The sequence below is a fragment of the Phyllostomus discolor genome, chromosome 11 (assembly GCF_004126475.2).
Source record: "Phyllostomus discolor isolate MPI-MPIP mPhyDis1 chromosome 11, mPhyDis1.pri.v3, whole genome shotgun sequence".
Taxonomy (NCBI): Eukaryota; Metazoa; Chordata; class Mammalia; order Chiroptera; family Phyllostomidae; genus Phyllostomus; species Phyllostomus discolor.
Genome location: NC_040913.2, coordinates 64,533,599 through 64,554,013, shown reverse-complemented (window position 1 = coordinate 64,554,013; position 20,415 = coordinate 64,533,599). Strand labels below are relative to the sequence as shown.

At 41.0% G+C, this 20,415-nt stretch overlaps 1 protein-coding gene across 1 annotated transcript in view; it reads left to right on the top strand.

Moving 5' to 3' along the window:
- COL4A1 (collagen type IV alpha 1 chain) overlaps window positions 1–20,021 on the top strand; it is a 164,000-nt gene extending 143,979 nt beyond the window's left edge. Inside the window, 11 exon segments of the mRNA XM_028526657.2 lie at window positions 1,579–1,764; window positions 2,454–2,587; window positions 4,019–4,091; window positions 4,841–4,912; window positions 6,814–6,942; window positions 8,170–8,268; window positions 10,058–10,270; window positions 11,423–11,600; window positions 15,269–15,383; window positions 16,604–16,776; window positions 18,611–20,021. Of these exon segments, the coding sequence (XP_028382458.1) occupies window positions 1,579–1,764; window positions 2,454–2,587; window positions 4,019–4,091; window positions 4,841–4,912; window positions 6,814–6,942; window positions 8,170–8,268; window positions 10,058–10,270; window positions 11,423–11,600; window positions 15,269–15,383; window positions 16,604–16,776; window positions 18,611–18,692 (1,454 nt within the window). The 3' untranslated portion in view covers window positions 18,693–20,021.
- Window positions 20,022–20,415: the final 394 nt, after the last annotated feature.

The window sequence follows — 20,415 nt, the reverse complement described above, 5'->3', positions numbered from 1 at the left end:
GAGAAGAGGAAGAGAAACAAGTGGAAAAGTTATTTAAACAAATAATAAAGGAGAACTTCCCCAATTTGGCAAAGGAAATAGACTTCCAGGAAGTCCAAGAAGCTCAGAGAGTCCCAAAGAAGTTTGACCTAAGACAGAACACACCAAGGCACATCATAATTACATTACCCAAGATTAAAATGAAGGAGAGAATTCTAGAAGCAGCAAGAGATAAGGGGACAGGCACCTACAAAGGAGTTCCCATCAGACTCTCAGCTGATTTCTCAAAAGAGACCTTACAAGCAAGAAGGGGCTGGAAAGTATTCCAAGTCATGAAAGGCAAGGACCTACATCCAAGATTGCTCTATTCAGCAAAGCTTTCATTTAGAATGGAAGGGCAGATAAAGTGCTTCTCAGATAAGGCCAAGTTAAAGGAGTTCATCATCACTAAGCCCTTATTATATGAAATGTTAAAGGAACTTATCTAAGAAAAAGAAGATAAAAATATGAACAGTAAAATGACAGCAAACTCACAGTTATTAACAACCGCACCTAAAGCAAAAGCAAACTAAGCAAACAACTAGAACAAGAACAGAACCACAGAAATGGAGATCACATGGAAGATTAGCAACAGAGGAGTGGGAGGAGGAGAGAGGGGGGAAAGGCACAGAGAATAAGTAGCATAGACGGTAGGTAGAAAATGGGGGGGCAAGAATAGTATGGGAAATTTAGAAGCTAAAGAACTTATGACACATGGACGTGAACTAAAGGGGGGGAGTGTGGGTGGGAAGGGGTGTGTAGGGTGGTGGGGAGTGAAGGGGTAAAATGGGACAACTGTAATAGCATAATCAATAAAATATATATATTTTTAAAAAGAACCTATGCACCCCAGTGTTCAATGTTCAATGTCCAGCACTTGGTGTTATTTGTAATAGCCAAGTGCTGGAAACAGACCAAGTGCCCATCAATCAATGAGTGGATCAAAAAACCATGGTACATTTACACAGTGGAATACTATGCATCAGAAAGAAAGAAGGAACTGCTATCCTTTGGGACAGCATGAATGGAACTGGAAAGTATTATGCTAAGAGAAATAAGCCAGGCGGTGAAAGACAGATATGTGATCTCACCTATAAGTGGAACCTAATCAACAAAACAAACAAGTGAGCAAAATAAACCAGAGACATGGAAATAAAGAAGTGACAGTAACCAGAAGGGAGGCGGGAAGGGTATAATGGGGAAAGAAAGGGAAGGGTCAAGTCAAGAAATATGTATAAAGGACCCATGGACAAAGACAATGAGATGGGGGAGGATTGAATGTGGTAGGTGGGTAGAGTAAGTGGGGAAAATGAGGACAACTGTAATTGAACAGCAATAAAAAAAATGTAAAAAGATTGATAGCCAGGCTCTTGTATCCTAAGCTTACCCTTCTGTAGGCTGGCCATGGTAGGATTGTTACTTAATAAAAAGGAGAGAACAGGGCACTTAGCTCAGTTTATCTCCTTGTGCCTTCTAGAAGCCCCTCTTTCTCAGTCAGTATACTGGCGTTTCTGTTCTTCCCTTCGTTTGTTATGATCTCAATCTCTTTTTATTATTTAGGTTCAAAGGGTGAGGTGGGTTTCCCAGGATTAGCTGGGAGCCCAGGAATTCCTGGAGCCAAAGGAGACCAAGGATTCATGGGTCCTCCGGGGCCACAAGGACAGCCAGGATTGCCTGGTATTCCAGGCCTCCCTGTGGAGGGGCCCAAAGGAGACCGTGGTCCACAGGGACAACCTGGCCTGCCAGGTAAGTGTGTCTAACCCGGGTCAGAGCTGCGACTGAAAGAGTAGGCACAAATATACACAAGTGTAAAAGATATTTAAATACATACATTCTCAATTGAGTTTTTATTTAAGAAGTTTGCAGCATTCATCGCAACTTGAAACTTTTTCAACCATTGGGCTTTTATAGTTCGGTTTATACTGGATCAGTGCTTTTCTTGTGTCTTAATCTGTTAAGGAACTTAGTATATATGACAAGTGATTGGGGAGAAGTGAGAGTAACCAGAGAGTAGGCGGGAGGACGTTGTTGAAAAGGACTGGGACACAAATGCCACCTGTGGTGGTTGTTTTAAACCAGGTGACATTCTGGCATACCTCCACCTCATAGGCAAGGTGACTGTACTGCAGCACAGCTACCTTTAAGCACAGCAACATAGGGCATTTGGACACCAAGATGGCAGTGTTTATGTCAACATTTTCTGTCCATTGAGAAGATCATATTCATCCTCCCAGGACCTGCCTTGATTTCTTCAGGGCTCATGCAGCTTGATATGGTGTTGCTGTATATAGTTGGGGATAGTTGAGTGACAATAGATGTGGTGTTATTGTATGTATGGCTGGGGACAGTTGGGTGGCAGTGATGAGAACCATGGACCAATGACTCATACATAAAATCACCCTCTAACTTCAAATGTGTGACTTTTTTGTTGTTAGGACCTCAGGGGCAAATGGGGCCTCCGGGGCTCCCTGGGCTTGATGGATTGAAAGGTGACAAAGGAAGCCCAGGCTGGCCAGGGACTCCTGGTGTTCCAGGACCCAAGGGAGACCCTGGATTCCAAGGCATGCCTGTAAGTTATCCATTTGTAGGTGGTTGTTTTTTTAAAGAATCACAAAATAATATGCATATGTCTGTGTATACACATGTTACAATCCCAAATCCTCAGTTGCTTTTCTCTTGCCAGTCATCAGCCATCTTTACTGGCCCCACAGTAGACAACTATTAAACATTTTTTACAATCTAGTTTTACAATAACCATTAAAGGGAAATGTTATACTACTCTAAAACACAGATCAATGCATGGGTTTAACAATCTACTGACAGACCTGATTTAAAAAGCAAGCCTCAGTAACATAGAAATATACTGCCAATTCCTAGTGGCTGTCTCTCTCTATACTTCCATATAAATGTGTGTGTGTGTGTGTGTGTGTGTGTGTGTTTACACACACATATGCCTGTATATAGTTGACTCTTGAACAACATAGGTTGGAGCAACTCAGGTCCACTTGTATGTGTTTTCTTTTTTCAATAAATATATGGGCAGTCCCCTGTGTCCTTTTACATTCACAGATTCAACCAACTACAGATTGAAAACAGTATTTTCAATATGTAGTTAGAAATTCACAGATGTGGAGAGCCAACAGTATGCCTTGTTCTACTATGCCATTTTATATAAGGAACTTGAGCATACTTGGATTTTTGTATCTGCAGGGGGTCCTGGAACTAATTCCCCATGGATACTGTAGTTAAGTTTTTGGAGAGTCAAAAGCTATACACGAATTTTCCACTGTGCTGGGGGTTGGTCCCCTAACCCCTGCAGTGTCCAGGGGTCAGTTCTATATACTTGTGTGTTATTTTGGTTGTGGCACCTTTAAGGTAAAGCGAAGTAACAGATGTATGTAAGAAATAAATAATACAATTTTTTATATATTGAAAAAGGAACTAGAGAAAGGAAAACCTGCACTTAGTTGGCTAGAACATGAGATAATATTTTAAAATAAATGAATATTGCTATATTATAAATAAAAGAATTCTCCTTGAGTATTTTTTATCTTTCCATATTTAAAATAACTTTTCAGATAAGATATGAAGCTAATTCTAAAGAAAAATCACTATGCTTGAGTGTTTAGAGGACATTTTTCTAGGAAGGCAGTTTGGTGTTGCTAGATTGACATGTTGCTTCGATAAATGTTTAGGGGGTTCTGACTGTTCATGCCATTGTGATGGGGGCAGGGACAGCAGAGTGAAGACTGGCATCTGGTCTGGGAACTTACCACAGTGATGGACAGGAAGAGGGGACACAGTGAATGAAGCAAGTTGATTCAATTACCTTGTTTAGACACGCACAGAGGTTTTTTCAGTATTTCTGCATCATCTAGGAAACTACAAAACACCATTTATCCACAAAGATACTTTGCAGCTTTCCAGTGACTGGTTACTTGAGAGTTTTATTGTCCATCTCCTGAGTGATTCACAACTGATGTTCTGTATGTGTGTCCAGGGGATTGGTGGCTCTCCAGGAATCACAGGTGCTAAGGGTGATATGGGACCTCCAGGAGTTCCAGGTTTTCAAGGTAAGACCGTAAAGGTGATGCTGCTTAAAGACACATTTACCTGTTACCAGAGCTTCCTAACTACTGGCATTTCAATACTCATAGAACCAGGATAATTGTAGAACAAGGTCTGTTCTCTTTGAATTAAAAATGCCATTTCCATGTGACAGCCCAATTTGTACAATACTGTGAATGGTTGAATAAAGACATTTTGATTTTCCTACAGAGAATCAGTGGATCATTTACATCTCAATTATTTGCATATCAATAAAAAGTCATGGATTTTGGCCATTCATTAATTTATTAATGTTTTAAACAAAGATGTAGAGGGTGCCTGCAAGCTTTCAGGCCTGTGATTTTTACTGCTGAATCAGATCTGTATGAATGAAGGGTGACTAAAACAAATTCTTAGCCTGCAGGTGTTTATTGGTCTATTTGGGGACATGTGTGAACCAGATTGTGATAAAATACAGTATCATGTGCCCCTCCACTGGTTGTGGCCACTTTACAGTTTGTTGTATGTTTAGAAATGTAACTTTTGGGTTCTAGAAAGAAGAGTTTCATTAAAAGTTGTACATAGTTGACCAGAAATAACGCTCTTGTCTTCTACAAGCCTAAATTAGAAAATTTCACTATGAGTGTGTGTATGTATATATGTGCACATGCATGTATATGTATATACACAAATGTGCATGTGTGTGCACATGCATACACATGTCCTTGTATATCTTTGGAATTCTGTGCAAAGACAATATTCTGCTTTCCCCCAGGTCTGAAAGGTCTCCCTGGCATTCAGGGAGTTAAAGGAGACCCAGGAGACCAAGGTTTCCCTGGAGCTAAAGGTAAGAGAATGTGCTGTATTGGAAGGTGCCATGCAGATCTAAGGAAATGTGAAAGCCATTGAACTCACAGAATCAGAGTGTTTGGTTATACCTATGTGAAAAGACTCAAATATCATTAGAAAATGGTTAATCAATCAAATTACTTGGTAGCTTATTGGATTGGGTCATCTCATAGATGTTTTTCCCAGTGACTTACCTTTAAAGTCAAGTTTGTGAAACCTATGACTGAGGTCAATGAAATGAAGAGGGTGTTATAGACTCAAGATTCACAAAATATCACAGGCTCTGAAGGTAGACTGGAAATTGGCGACTTGAAGTAATAGGAATAATGTCAATCTTGCATGAATAGGCTGAATAAATTCTGGTTGGACAGCAAGGAGTTCTTCATAGGAAAGGGTTTTCCTTGGCTTCCCAGCACTAGGAGTTGACAGCGTGCAGTGGCTCCAAAAACACAGGATAATAAGCCAGTTGGTGAAAGACAAATGCCATATGATTTCACCTATAAGAGGAATCTAATGCACAAAATAAACTAATGAACTAAATAGAACCACAGGCATGAAAACATAGACTGATAGTGACTGAGGGTTGGGGGGAAGGGGATAATGGTGGAAAGAAGAGGAAGGGACTAGTCAAAGAACATGTATGAATGACCCATGAACATGGACACCAGGGTGGGAATTGACTGTGGAAACAGGGGGGTGGGATGGGTGGAGGAGGGCAAAGGGATAGACAACTGTAATAGAATAACAATAAAAAATGATTAAAAAATTCTCACACAAAGAAAAGGAGTTAATGAGTAATGGATGTGTTAATTAACATGAAAGAGGAATCCTTTCACAGTTATACATGTGTCAAATCATCATGTTATGTAGTTTAAATACCTTACAATTTTATTTGTCAATTATCTCTTAATAAAGCTTAAAAAAAAACCCTCCCAACTAGGAAGCCAAAATTAGATGGCTTTACTGGAATACTACTAAGCATTTAAAGAAGAATTAATAATAATCCTGTAGTGTCAGGTGGGTTCTAAATTTATTGGGGTATTCACTTTGTTAGGTATATTAAATATCTAATCACTATGTTGTATACCTGAAACTAATATGTCAACTGTAATTAAAAAATTTAAATACTTTTAAAAATCTTTCTCAAAAAATAACAGGATAATTTTGGAAGTAGTTTACACCATGCATCCCATTGGAGTCTTTGCTGGTCAGACCTTATTTATAGAGCTGTGTTTAATTTTTTAAACCAGGTTTCAAGGGAGAGAATGAGTAACTGGAATGCAGTGGGAAGTGGCATGTTGGGAAAAAAGAAATGAGGAAATGTGTGTGGAAGGAGTAAGAGAATTAGGGATGTTTGGCTGGGGAAGGGAGGTTGAGGCAAACCTCACGATCCTCTGCAAACTCTATATTATTGCACATATTTCAAGACCTGTCATGCAGTAGAAGGGTTATGTTTATTCATCATTAAAAATTAAGACCCGAGGTTATAATGAACAGTGGGGCATATTTTGGATAAGTATGAGAAAAACTTTGTAATTGCAAATGTGGGAGCTCTCCAAGTCACAAGAGAGAGCCTGGGAGAGAGTGAGCTTCCCCTATGGGCAGTGTTGAAGTGAGGGCTAATGGTGGTTGTCAGGGATTCCCAGATTCAGTGGACAGTTTGCATTGATGACCCAATGTCTGTTCCAGTCTTGAGGACTAAGGATTTTAGGTAAAATAATAAAGGTGTGCAGTTACATCTATGACTTATGAGGTTCTGATTAGTTGTGTTTTTTGATAATGATTTTCCATCTGAGAAATATTCTATTCAGATTGGGTTTCATATTGAATTCTTCTCAAGCTATTTCTGGCCCTGTGTGTTGATGTGGAATTGATCAGTGGCCTCCTTGATTCCCACAGGTCTTCCAGGTCCCCCTGGACCACCAGGTCCTTATGATGTCATCAGAGGGGAGCCAGGGTTGCCTGGTCCTGAGGGTCCTGCTGGTATAAAAGGGCTTCCCGGACCTCCAGGTCCCAAAGGACAGCAAGGTAAGAATAACCGTGCTGTATAGGGAAGGAGTAGGGGATCAGGAGGAAATGGGAAGATATTTCCTCTTCACCCATGTGTCTAAAAATCAAAGTCTCTGGGTAATGGCTACATAAACACCTGTTTGACTATGATTTTTTTTTTACCTTTCTTTAATGTATATCAAAACCAAATAAAATTTTTTAGCGTACCTAAAAAAGCCTGACCAAAATACAGGAATAGCTACAGGAACATACAACCTAACACATCTATGCTCACTTAGAAAAACATGAATGAAGCCCTGGCTGGCATAGCTCAATGGACTGAGTGCGGGCTGCGAACCAAAGTGTCGCAGGTTGGATTCCCAGTCAGACCACATACCTGGGTTGCAGGCCACAGCCCCCAGCAACTGCATGTTGATGTTTCTCTCTCTCTCTCTCTCTCTTTCTTTTTCCCTCCCTTCCCTCTCTAAAAATAAATAAATAAAATCTTTAAAAAAAAAAAAGAAAGAAAGAAAAACATGAGTGAAAGGAACCACATCATCTTTCCCAGCTAGGAGATTAGGGGTGGTAAGAAGTAATCTAAACAGTAAGAATTGGTCCAGAAGCTCTACCTAACTGGCAAAGGTTTGTGCTAATTTCTATTGTTCCCAGACATCCTAACCTAGAATCTTTCTGCTTATTTGGGCTAAACAGTTCCTATTTCAAGAGCTATTGGTAAGGAATGGGTGAAAAACAAAGAAGAATAAAACCATTTAGAATTAGAAGGTAGAACACAGGAAAATTTAAATTTAAACTACCTAAAATTAAACTGTACACATGAAGAAAAAGTTATTCATTGTCAATATATCTGTTGCCTAAAAATTACTTAGATGCTGGAATATGGCCAAGGGGGACACGTGTGAGAAAATGAAAATGTGTCAAGTATCTCTGTCTCCAGCACACATAGCCTGCCTTTTCCAAAACAGTGTGCCAAATAATAACAACAATAATGTCAGAAAACCAGGAAGAACTCTGAATGCAACGATGAAGTGCACACCCATTCTAATGTCAGTTTGGCAGTTGCCTCAGAGAAATGTATACAGGGCTTTGCAGGAAGCAATCATGCTTCTTTGGGAAAACTTTCATCTTCAGTCAAAGGCCTTATGCTTATTTTCTAGAAGGGGAAAGAGGACATTTCAGAAGGGAAGAAAAAGATTCAGCCTGCTGCTCTCTGGGACCAGATCACAAATTCTTTTTCTCTTCCTTCAGGTGTGACAGGATCAGTGGGCTTACCTGGGCCACCAGGTATTCCCGGGTTTGACGGTGCCCCTGGCCAGAAAGGAGAGCCAGGACCCTTTGGACCTCCTGGTAGGTTTACTGCAGTTTCTCAGCCTTACTTCTACCTATGTCTTTAGGTTAGAGGCATTAGGCCCAGGCATGTGGGAACCTGCAAAATAGATTTGAAAAATGTTATTTGAAAGATTTCCAAAGAAGTCTGTTTCTTAGAAGAAATCAGATTCTATAGAAGAGCTGAATAGTTGTCATCACTTTTTCTGTATAGGGAGACAGATGTTGATCAAAGCATAGTGTTTTCCAGATGTTGTTGAGAGTAGGCCAAGAGTGATGGTCCTGTCTGTTTTCCTATGAGGGAAGCAGGCTGCAGCTACAGAAATTCTGTTTCAGCAACGGACAAGGGAAAATAGATGATAATGCCAATGTTGGCCAAAGGCTACTGTCGGCCATGGGATAAAGTTGGTTTGCTTCCCTAGGAAGCAAGAACTCAGATATCCCATAATGACTGAGATGCCAAAGGCTCAGGGCATTGAATAACTGAGCAAAGGGCATAGCTCAGCAGAAGTTTCACAGGCGGCATAGTTATCCCAGGGAAGTAAGGGATCCACTGCATGGGGGCTTTCTTAGTGCCCTGTTTCCATGCACAGGCTTTGGGCAGACATGGAAGGGAGGTTGACGCGATCACTGACCGGCAGTGACAGTGGAACGCTGCGGATGGCTCATTGAAACACGAGAAAAACATACACAGGGACAACCGAGTCCTGTGGGGAAATAGGGACGGAATGGCCACTCTCTTTAGTGGAGAGCACATGGCCACCCTCCCTAGGGGAGAGTGCCCCTAAGGGAGAGCGCCCTGTTCTCCCACCAGAGCAGGCTTTTATTGGGTTCGTTTGCATAAGAATTAAGGTAAAGCTCATTACTCATTGCCAGGAAGTAAGGATTAAACAATAGGTAACAAGGAAGTCTGAGGGCCTATTCTGAGTCAGGGTCAAAGAGCTGTAAAAAACTTTAAGGAACAAACTTACTTCTTCCTTGGACCCTTAACATTCAGTTGAGAGCATTCTAAACAAAGCAGGTTTCACAGGGTTTTACATTGTTTTTTCTTCAGCCTGATCACCCGGGAACCTGTCCTTTCCAGCACTTGGCGGCACCACCCTGTCATTGTTCCAGGCTTAGGTGGAGCAAGGGAACTAAGGCAACCAAGAGATAAGGAGATTTTCTCACAGACAATGAGGACTCAGGCTTTGTCATAGCTGAGGGTCCATCACCCCCTTTTGCTGTAGCCCCCAAAGTCCTTCCCTGGGGGCCTCCCATGCGATCATGCCTGTCTTAGGTTGTTCCCCCCTTGGGGACTCTTACCTGTCATTGGCTAACCAACCAAGCATTGGGGGCCAGGCAGGGTGAAGTAAAAGGAACAGAAGTGGTGCTCCTGCCAGGGAGATAAGCTTTTGTCTCCTTGCTGGCTTACGGTCCCAGGTAATTCCCTCAGCCTTAGCCTTGGTGGGGGTTACAGCTTCTGATACCAGGCAGGGTGGTCCCCAACAGGAGGCCACTTTAAAAGGAGGTTGTTTTAATAATTCTATAATAATTCTTTCTTAGAGAAGCCCCAAAATGCTATATGCATTACATGTACAGAATCGTGTCATTTATTCCATTCATATATTCCTTTTCTCTTATTTAATTTATTCATTGGACTAAATTTTTCGAGTGTCAGCGTTGCATTTAAAACACCTCAAGGGGTTATGTAGAAAGGAAAAGCTAAGATAGCAAGAAGGTGGATTGTTATATTTGATTGGTCTTGCTTGAAGCTGTCCAGAGCAACTTGACTGTGACTGGGGAACCCAATATCTCTTCTCTCTTCCAGGTCCACGAGGGTTCCCAGGACCACCAGGCCCTGATGGTTTGCCAGGATCCATGGGTCCCCCAGGCACCCCATCTGTTGATCATGGTTTCCTTGTGACCAGGCACAGTCAAACAACAGAAGATCCACAGTGTCCTCCTGGGACCAAAATTCTTTACCACGGGTACTCTTTGCTCTATGTGCAAGGCAATGAACGGGCCCACGGACAGGACTTAGGTGAGATGTTTACACATGGATGCATTGTTACAAATGCACAAATTCTGTGTTAGGTACGTCCAGTGCCTCAGTGGTGTCTTGTTTTCAGCTCTGGTCCTGTATTTCAGAGTGCCCCAAAGACCTCATTAATGAAAAGAGGGCTCAGCCTGATTTCTCTACATCCTTGCCAAATGAGCCATCAATTTAATAGCCACTGCATTACTAATGTGAAGCCAAGAAAATGTAAAGGCTGAATCTTTGAAAATGTTTAAGTTAATAAAGCTTTTGATCTCTTCTTCAAATTAGCAAGTAGGATAAAGATTTCAGAAATACACACATGAAAGTTTGTATTGATATTTTTAATATAGAGCAGCTTTACTGTGGCTCTTTTAGAAAAAAAGTCCCAGCCCTGGCTGGTTTAGCTCAGTGGATTGAGTGCTGGCCTGCAAACCAAAGAATCGCTGGTTCGATTCCCAGTCAGGGCATGTGCCTGGGTTGCTGGCCAGGTCCAAGTGCATGAGAGGCAACCACACCTTGATGTTTTCTCCCTCCCTCCCTGTCTTTCTAAAAATAAATAAAATCTTTAAAAGAAAAAGTCCCATGTTACTCTGTCCAAATTTTTTTCTGCATGTTCTGCATTTTCTGCTGTGTCCATTCTATTGGTTTATAACAGCAGAAAGCTCATGTCTGTTGTCATTTTCTTCGTCCCCCTCAGCTATCCACCCTCCACTAAATATCCAGATCATGTTTTAGTGTTAGACATTGCTAACTTTTACTGAGTTTGCAAACCACAAGCGGCTATATAAAGAGCATCCCTGCATTTTTGGCAAAACTGGTGTTAAAGACACTGACCACTGTGTTCCTATCCATTGTATAAGGAACCCCATGTTAAATACCTTCTAGAATTCAGTCAAAATGTCCTACGTAATTCTTTAAGTTCCCCTTTTGCCTTGATTACTTTAAATTTAATTTAATGCTCATTTACAGTCGTGCTTGTATGTTTAGTATATCTACTTCCTTTTATTTATAATTCAAAAAAATGTGTTCCCATTTTAATGGTTAGATTGCATATATGCCTTTCATTATTAGCCAGCTTAAATCCATTTTACACAGAGGCAGACAGTGAATTAGAAAGCAAATACTTCACTTTGTCACCTCTCTCTGCGCCTCCAGGCACGGCTGGAAGTTGCCTGCGCAAGTTCAGTACGATGCCCTTCCTGTTCTGCAATATCAACAATGTCTGCAACTTCGCCTCCCGAAATGACTATTCCTACTGGTTGTCCACTCCAGCACCCATGCCAATGTCTATGGCACCCATCTCCGGGGAAAATATTAGACCGTTTATTAGCAGGTGAGTGGAGCATTTGTAGAAACAGGTGTATAATTGAAGAAGAAAAATTGCTTGTAGTCTAGACAGAGTTTTTTTGTTTTTCATTTCCCCCAAAACATTCAATCCATTACCATTCAGTTTATTAATTATGCTATTTGAGTTTTGTCATAGAAATCAGCCATAAAAATGATTTTATATAAAAGTCAGTTATCCTCTTTAAGAATTAATTACAGTGCAGGACCATCGTGAGATAATGCCTAGGTTTGGAGCAGAACTCGTGTCTCAAGGGACACACTGTGGTGGTTGTCTTCCCCCTACAAGCAAAGCAGTGTCATCGGAGGGCTCAGCAGGCATTAGAAGAGGATTTTCAACTTTGCTTCCCTTAAATAATCCTCTTCAGGAGCCTTTCAAGGCTTTTTTTTTTTTTCTGAACTACCCCCACTCCCATGAAATTTGAAAAAAATATTTTGTTATTTTTAATTGTAGTAAAATATACATAACACGAAATTTATCAGAACTGTTTTTAAGTGGACAGTTCAGTGGCACTTAATGCAGAAACTTAAACATAGGTGTGAGGTGGTCCCCAAGAAATGGTAATACCACAAACTGTATGTCTGTCCTGTTTAGATAAAAAGATTATACAGATTTATTGTATATGTCAAAATATATACATATTCAAATTTTTCTCATATTCCCCCTCTACCAACTTTTACCATCTTGGATAAATTGTACCCAGCTGCAAATGCATGCATTTGACTGAGCTGCTTCCCAAATTAAGTGCTTTCCACACTAATTAATATCTAGAGTATGCTTTCAGGTCCCCAAGAGTCTGCCTTGGAAGAAGTAAAATGGGAAATTGAAATTATTATAATTGAAAAATACATGATTGTCTTATCTTTGCCTCTTACCCTTGAATTAAAAGCTGATTCCTCGCCCTGGCTGGCGTAGCTCAGTGGATTGAGCACAGGCTGTGAACCAAAGTGTTGCAGGTTCGATTCCTAGCCAGGGTACATGCCTGGGTTGCAGGACATAACCCCCAGCAACCACACATTGATGTTTCTCTCTCTCTCTCTCTATCTCCCTCCCTTCCCTCTCTAAAAATAAATAAATAAAATCTTAAAAAAATGTTGATTCCTTAGCTTTACTCAGAAGTAATAGAAAATTGGCAAATGAATAAATTTATTTGACTACTAAGCTATTCTATAATTTTACTTTTACAAACTAAGATAATAAGGGATGAAAAGAATAACAAGACAGGATAAGTTTGCCCTAAGACAGTGAGCCTCAGAAGGAACTTGAGTGTCGCTTCCTTTAAAGCAATCAGCAGCTGTTGAATATGAAGAAAGATGTAGCATGTTGGCTAAGAAGTGTCCTGCAGTCAGAAGGGACGGGAACAGGGAGTGAGTGCTCAGAGCTGGCCCCTGGAGCCCGTGCATGGGTCCAGTAATGTGTGGCCATCAACTAGTCACTGATCACTGCCCATTTGGGGGCAGGCAGGGAGGCTGGGCCTGGCCCATCACAGTTTTATTAAGAGAACTGTGCCACTTAGGACCTGGAACAGAAGGGCTGGGAGATGCCTAATATATAGGAAAACCACAGGTTTTAGATTGCCTTGCATCGAAATATCTCCAGACAACTTTCTGATTTTTTCAGCTGTGAGAAAACTTATGAGTCTTCAGTGGGAAAAGTCAGGCATTCATTACCCTTCCAGAGTGGCACTTTTCAAACCACAGACAGCACTTGAAAATGTCAGTGAGGGCCTGTTGATTGCTCTGTTTTGAGACATTCCTTGTTCAGAACCATGATGAATGTGTGAGAAGGAAAACTAACCACTTTTGTGTTTTTGTTTAGCTTCCCTTGGACAACAGGTAGAAAATAATTTTGCATTTTTTTATTTACCTTCTTGATAAAGTTCATATTTGACCTTGACTTGGTGAAGAACATAAGGGCTCTGGCATACATTTGGAATATTCCAAAAATTAGGTCTTCAGAAGCCTTGTGTCTTAGATTTGCTTTTCTCTGTGGGCCCATTAATTTCAGTAAGAACCCCTGGTTCTGTAAGCATGAGTTGCTTAAATGTCCCAGTACTATACACGTCAGGCTTTTTACGTCTTTCTGTTAACTGACCCATCCTAACTCAGCGTGAAGGGACCTTACAAGTCACATCCTTTAAGCCTGCTACTCCTTGAGCCATGTACGGTCTCACATTTCCTTTTGGTAATGATGGAAGAAGCCCATTTCTCCTGGCCTCTTCAGAAGCAGATTTTCCTGGTGACAGGTTTTCAGTGACTTCTCAGGACTTACATGTTTCTTCTGAGGGCTTCTAAGTACTTTGTGGCTTTCTAAGGGCAAGAATCATCACAAAACTACTAATTGTTTAATTGTTGTAGTAGAAAGAAGAACTGAGTTCTAGTTCTGGCTTTGACACTGTGACCTCAGTTTCTTCATAAATTATGTGGGGAATTGGACTATGAATTTTAAGGGACTGTAAAATTAACCCTGTGGTTCTGTTTCCTATTCAGCCATCTGACGGGGTCAGGACCACGTTCTCTGTAGCCACTTGAGTCCCCCTAGCCCAGAGAAAGCCTTTCCTTCATGCTTTATTTCTGGTTTCTGCGTCTGGCAGGCAGATGGTGTATAAGGCCAATTTCAGTAACTGTCGTTTAACCGAGCCTTTTAATTCATCTGCATCTGTGTGGAAAAAAAAATAGAAAATTGCACACACCCCCAAGTCCATGGAAAATCGAATGACTAATTTAGGCCCTCTTCCCACTCCTCATCCATTTTCATGCAAATGTTCCAGCATAACTAGGTGTAATTATTAATACCATTTATAGTCATTTATCAGCGTTGTTAAAACTGTTCATTTTGTGACTTGAATATAATTATTTTCCTGCTAGTGTTTAATTTTTTTTTCTTTTAAAAAACATTATCTCACCATCAAAGGGTTCCCTTAGTTGAGAGGGTCTGAGTCAGAACATTGTGGGTTGTTTTAATTTATTCCTGGGTGGCTGCATGTGAGGCAGCCTGCTTGGGAAGTGTCTGTCCTGGGGAGGGTTCTGTGGGACTTACTGCAGCCTCAGTGGTCCTGAGGACAGCCTTATTAGCCCAGGGTATGGGCCCATCACTGGTCTTTTGGCTCCAGGTCTGGAACAAATCTTCTGAAGGAGGCTCACATGGACATCCAGCCTCGGATACATTATTTGCCTTGGCTACTCTAAGTCTTATATCTTAGATGATTCCTCGCTTGAAACAAATGGCTGCATTCTGGAAGTGGTAGCACTGGGATTTCACCAAGCACTAATTGTGTTTGTTGAAATACACACTCATTGCTGAAAAGTTGGAAAACATAAAAGAGGAAACAAAGTCACCTGTAGCCCAGCTCCTCTGGGAAAAGGCCACTGTTCATTTTCTTCCTTCTACAAAGCAGATAATTAAATCACTCATGTTGGATGTAGTTTTGAATTTAATATTTTAATATGGAGACAGGCTTCTAAAACCAACCAGAAGTCTCTGAGCCTTGGAGTCCAAGAAGTGGTCACATTATCCATTTGATAAACATGTAATTGAATCAGAAAAATTGAGGAAAAAGATTGACTGCAAGTAATGGGAAAAAGAATGCGTAAATAAAGGCTTCATCCTGGGCCATCCCTTGAGCTGCTAAGTATCTTTGCTCTGGTACCTTCCAGGTGTGCAGTGTGTGAGGCTCCAGCCATGGTGATGGCGGTGCACAGCCAGACGATTCAGATCCCACCATGCCCCAATGGATGGTCCTCGCTCTGGATTGGCTATTCCTTTGTGATGGTAAGTGCTTCAGGCAACTTCGTGTTTTCCTAGAGGAGCTACCCACTATCACCCCTGCCTCCTCCCCCTGATGCTACCACCCTCTCAGTTCTGTGCTCATGCTGCTTAGGCCGGTCTTCCTCCTGGGGAGGAACCTGGCCTGCTCCACTGGGCACACGCTGGTTCCAGTGCCCAGACAGAGTGCTCCTGTTGCTGTGGGAGTGACTGCTCTGGGATTAGGTAGCTGGGAGGACATGATGACGTTTCCTAGAGTCAGGTAGAAGAGGAGAAGGATGTGTGTGTGGGAGGTACACATTTACTAAAACACATGCAAGCCTGAGAGCAGAAGCTTGAGTCAGGAAGAGAGCAGTGGGATATTGGCTGACAGCATGCTGCCTCTTCCACTCACGCGAGTATCCACACCCTTCATGCGGGCCGAGACTGCCCTCCCACCACCCAGCTGCCCTGAATGTTCCCTTTCCTTGAAAAACCAATTGGAACAGGAAATATGGTACCTGTTTGGGGTTCCATTGTATTTCCTTATTTTATTTTATTGCCTCAATTTACAGTATTGATTGAGCATATGAAAGCTCTGAACTTGTATGATCTTACTTAGAATAACTCCCAGTAAATGACCCTACACAAATACTTTCCACATCACCTTTTTAAGTCATTAGACCAAATTGCAATTTAAGAGTTACAGTAGTAGTTATTCCTTTTTCTTATTCTTTTGTCAAATTTCCTCTTTGAAAAAGAATGGATGATTTTTCTTTACCTTATAAAAGGACATGTAGCATCTAATGTAGCAAATACAGGATTTTGATTATTCTGTATACATTCGTTTAGAAAGTCTGCTTTCATATCCGTTGGTTATAGTATCATTTGCACATTTTGGCTGTTGTCTCATGTTCCAAGTTGGAAGAGGTTCCAGTTTTCAAAAATAAGACATAGCAAGAACAGCATTTCGTTAAAATCTAATGAAGCTGGACTGATCGCCTCCTATTTTGGGAGGAGTGGTTGACTGATTCTGGCACTGCGTGGAGTGCTATCCTGTGCAGTGGTTAGATCAGGGACCAGCTTGCAGGCTGTGAGCAGTGTGGGCATGAGTGTGTTCCGTGGTGACTGCATGAGGCAGAGGGCTGGCTTTCTAGAAGGAGCATTCTGGCTCCTCCCTGGGAACAGTGCCGCCCTCTCCTGTCTGTGGGTGAGAATTGCTGACGCATGGTCCCTTTGTTCCGCAGCACACCAGCGCTGGGGCGGAAGGTTCTGGCCAAGCCCTTGCATCCCCCGGCTCCTGTCTGGAAGAGTTTAGAAGTGCTCCATTCATCGAGTGCCACGGCCGTGGGACTTGTAATTACTACGCAAATGCTTACAGCTTTTGGCTTGCCATTATAGAGAGAAGTGAGATGTTCAAGTAAGTCGGAATGACCCTCTGTCGTAGGACCCTCACCCACTTTGTGGCCTTTATTTTTTTTTATTCATCTATGATCCATATACCTTCCAATGCAAAGTCTCAAAAATGGGTATAAAGTAATAATCAGGAATGCTTCTTCCATATGTAATAATGAACATTTGGTTCTGTTCTACTTGGGCAGATAACCGAGACAATTTTCAAAGGCAGAGCTTAGGTGATGGGCTTAATTCTTTCATTAACTGAAACACCATGAAAGAACAAAGGTCATTTTTCATTTTTCTAGGTGAATCCACTAAAATGTAATTCAAGCAATTAAAATCTTCAAAGAGCATTTACAAATAAATCTTTAACACTTAGTGAAAGAAAAGTGAGCAGCGTTCACGTTCATTGCATTGTATGAGTTCTGAGTGACTTAACACAACTGTGGTTTTTAGACATGTACAAATAAATTTCAGTACAAGTGCACCTGAAATTAAAAGGGAAGACCTTCCTTTCCTTTCTTTTCCATTTCCGAAGCTTTACCTTTCAAATGACTGTCCCAAGAGGCTGCTGACCTTGTTGCAGTTCAGCTGGAGCCTGGCCTGGTCCCTGATGGACAGGAACACGTGGGTGCAGCCTCTGCTGCAGCAGATGTAGGAGGCTGATGGAGCCTGGACCGTTACTTACTGTCCATTCCCCAAACAAGCTTCTCATCCTTTGAGTTACACCTGTCTATCTTTACCTGTTTGGAGAGAATTTTGTGGAACTTTGCTATGACCCCATCTCTTTGTAGCTTAGATCATAAAAGGTGAAGCAACACATTTGCCACTCAATTCTTTAAAGCATCAAAAAAATCACCAGTTGTTAATGAGTACTTTTCAGGCAACTGGAAACTTAACACCAACTTTACGGATAGAATTTAACCATTAGCTACTGAAACGCTACTTAATGTATATATCAGCCCCTGGAGCTTTGTGTTATAGGGTAAGTAGGTAAAAGTGGGGATTTTTTTTTAACCAATATCCTGGTACAATGAACTAAAATGCTTTCTTAACAAAATTAGGTAATTTCCCATTAACTTAAATAATTAATTTAGGGGCACTATGATTTTCACCAGAAGTTGATAAAAATTAGCCTTAGTTTTAGGGCAAAGTACTTTTTATACGACTCCTTTGACTATAACAGACTTTGATTGTCTATTTTAGTTCAGTCTCTACCTTTCCAGTAGTCCAAATAAGGTAACCTTGTAGGATCAAGGAAGTATTTGGAGCATTAGGTGTCTTCCCTTCTCTTTGTTTTTCAATCAGACCACCTGCATATAAATCCTTCAAAAGTTATAAAAGTATTTCAAGGTCTAGTTAGGTTTTCCAGATTTGTTGCTCATTACATCATTCCATAAATGTTAGTATGTGTGAAGTATTACAGAGAAGAGCAATCTTCTTCCCCTGGAGGAGTTTATAATCGGGTTGAGAAGACAAAGTTTAAGTGTAGTTCAAGGAGGCAGAGGGTGGGATGGGGAGTGGTTGAGACTTTGGAGCTAAATAGACACAGGGTGACGTGAGCTGTGCCTTCACTCTCTGTGTGCTCCTGGGAATGTCACTGACTGCAGAGCCGGGGTTGGAGGATGCAGGCGATAACTTGTATCGCTCCATGCGTTATGAAGGCCACGTAATGCCCCCAGCACAGTGCCCTCTTATAGTCACGCTGAATAACGGTGGCTGTTTGTCATGGGGCTGGAGCCCATCCCCGTCTGATCCCTTAGAGATCTCCAAGCAGGTGGGAAGGCTGAGGAACTTGCTTGCCTGCTTGACAAGCAGTGGAGTGATGGCTGGTTGTTTTCTCTGCTGCATTTTAGGAAGCCCACGCCGTCCACCTTGAAGGCTGGGGAGCTGAACACGCATGTCAGTCGCTGTCAAGTCTGTATGAGAAGAACATAATGAAGCTCAGCTCTCAGCTAACGTCACAACATGGTGCTACTCCCTCCTCTTCCCCTTCCTCTTTTTTTAACAGCAACGAACCCTAGAAATATATCCTGTGTACCTCACTTCCAGTATGAAAACCGTAAAGTGCCTTATAGGAATCTGCGTTAACTAACACACCCTGCTTCATTGGCCTCTACTTGCTGAAGGAGAAACAGAGACATCGATAAGCTGTCAGTAGTGACATAAAAAATGGCACTTTTGATGAAATAAAAACATAAGTCTGTTCTACAATGCAGTGCACTGATGTGTAAAATGAGGACTCCATCAGAAAACCAAAGGGTGCTAGGAGGTGTGCGGGGCCTTCCAAACTGTTTGAATGCCCGTTTTCATTCTTGTATGATAATAGATTCATTTTCCACCCCCGGATGAAATGTTTGTTTATGTCACTGTCTAGCTGTTTTCAAAATTCAGGTCCCTTGGTCTGTACAAATAATAGTCATGTGAAACGGTGTTTTGAACCTCCAAATGGAATTACAGGTGCAGTGGCCATATCTTCTAATCCCCAAATATAAATTAAGGTCTTTCTGCTATGTGTGGTACTATGCAGCTGCTTTTGCAGAAATCACAAATATCCTGTGGAATAAAAATGGTCCAAAATAGGCAGAAATTAAATATATATATATATATTAGTAATTTATATAGATGTCAGCAGTTAGGCAGGTCAAGTTTTTAGTTTCAGTTCCACTGTTAAAATAAAGCTTATAGTCTCTTCCTTTAAAAGACTGTGTTCTCCTTTAACATGGAATTTTAAACATCAGGGTATTGAATGTGAAACACAAATTTTCATTGTTCACCTCCAAACCAAAAATTGTGTATTGCCAAAACCAAATCCAGGTTCATGAATATGGTGTCTATTATACTGAAACATGTACTTTGAGCTTATTGTTTTTATTCTGTTTTTAAATATATTCAGGGTTTTAAACACTAATCACAAACTGAATGACTTGACTTCAAAAGCAACAACCTTAAAAGGCCTTCATTTAATTAGTATTCCTCATTCTGCAGCCTGATGTGAAAAACAGCTCTGTTGAATCAAAATATCAGTATTTTTACGTGTAAGCACATTCAGGTGGCTTCCTTGATTTTTCATGAGCTGTGTTCAGACTTCAGCAGGGGAATGGATGAATTGCAGGAGAGTAGAATTGGACCACTATGCCTGAAGTGACATTTCGCTGAAAGTCTCCAAAACGTTTTTAAGACTACTAAGGCCTTTTATGTAATTTCTTTAAATGTGTATTTCTTAAAAATTCAAATTTGTAATAAAACTATTTGTATAAAAATTAAGCTTTTATTAATTTGTCACTAGTTGCTACAGAAACATTAAAAGAAAAATTACTGCACAAGCCACTAATAAATTTATAAGCTTTGCATACATAGATCACATTTAGTTTGCAGTTCTTCCAAACAAGAATCATAGACTGGGTATAATTTACTGAAATTATTACAAAGAAAAAAGAATGATCTCCTCCTTCCACCCTGTCTTCTTCCTTCCCTCCCTGTTTTTCCCCTTCCTTTCATCTATCCATCCAGACAGCCAGTATCCTTCCATCCATCCATCTCTCCAGTCATTGTATGAATACCAAGGATTTGCCACTTTTCAAGAACTGGATAGTTGCAAGATAAACAGAAATTAATAACATACACACATTAAGCCATTAAAAGTGAATTCATTAGGGGT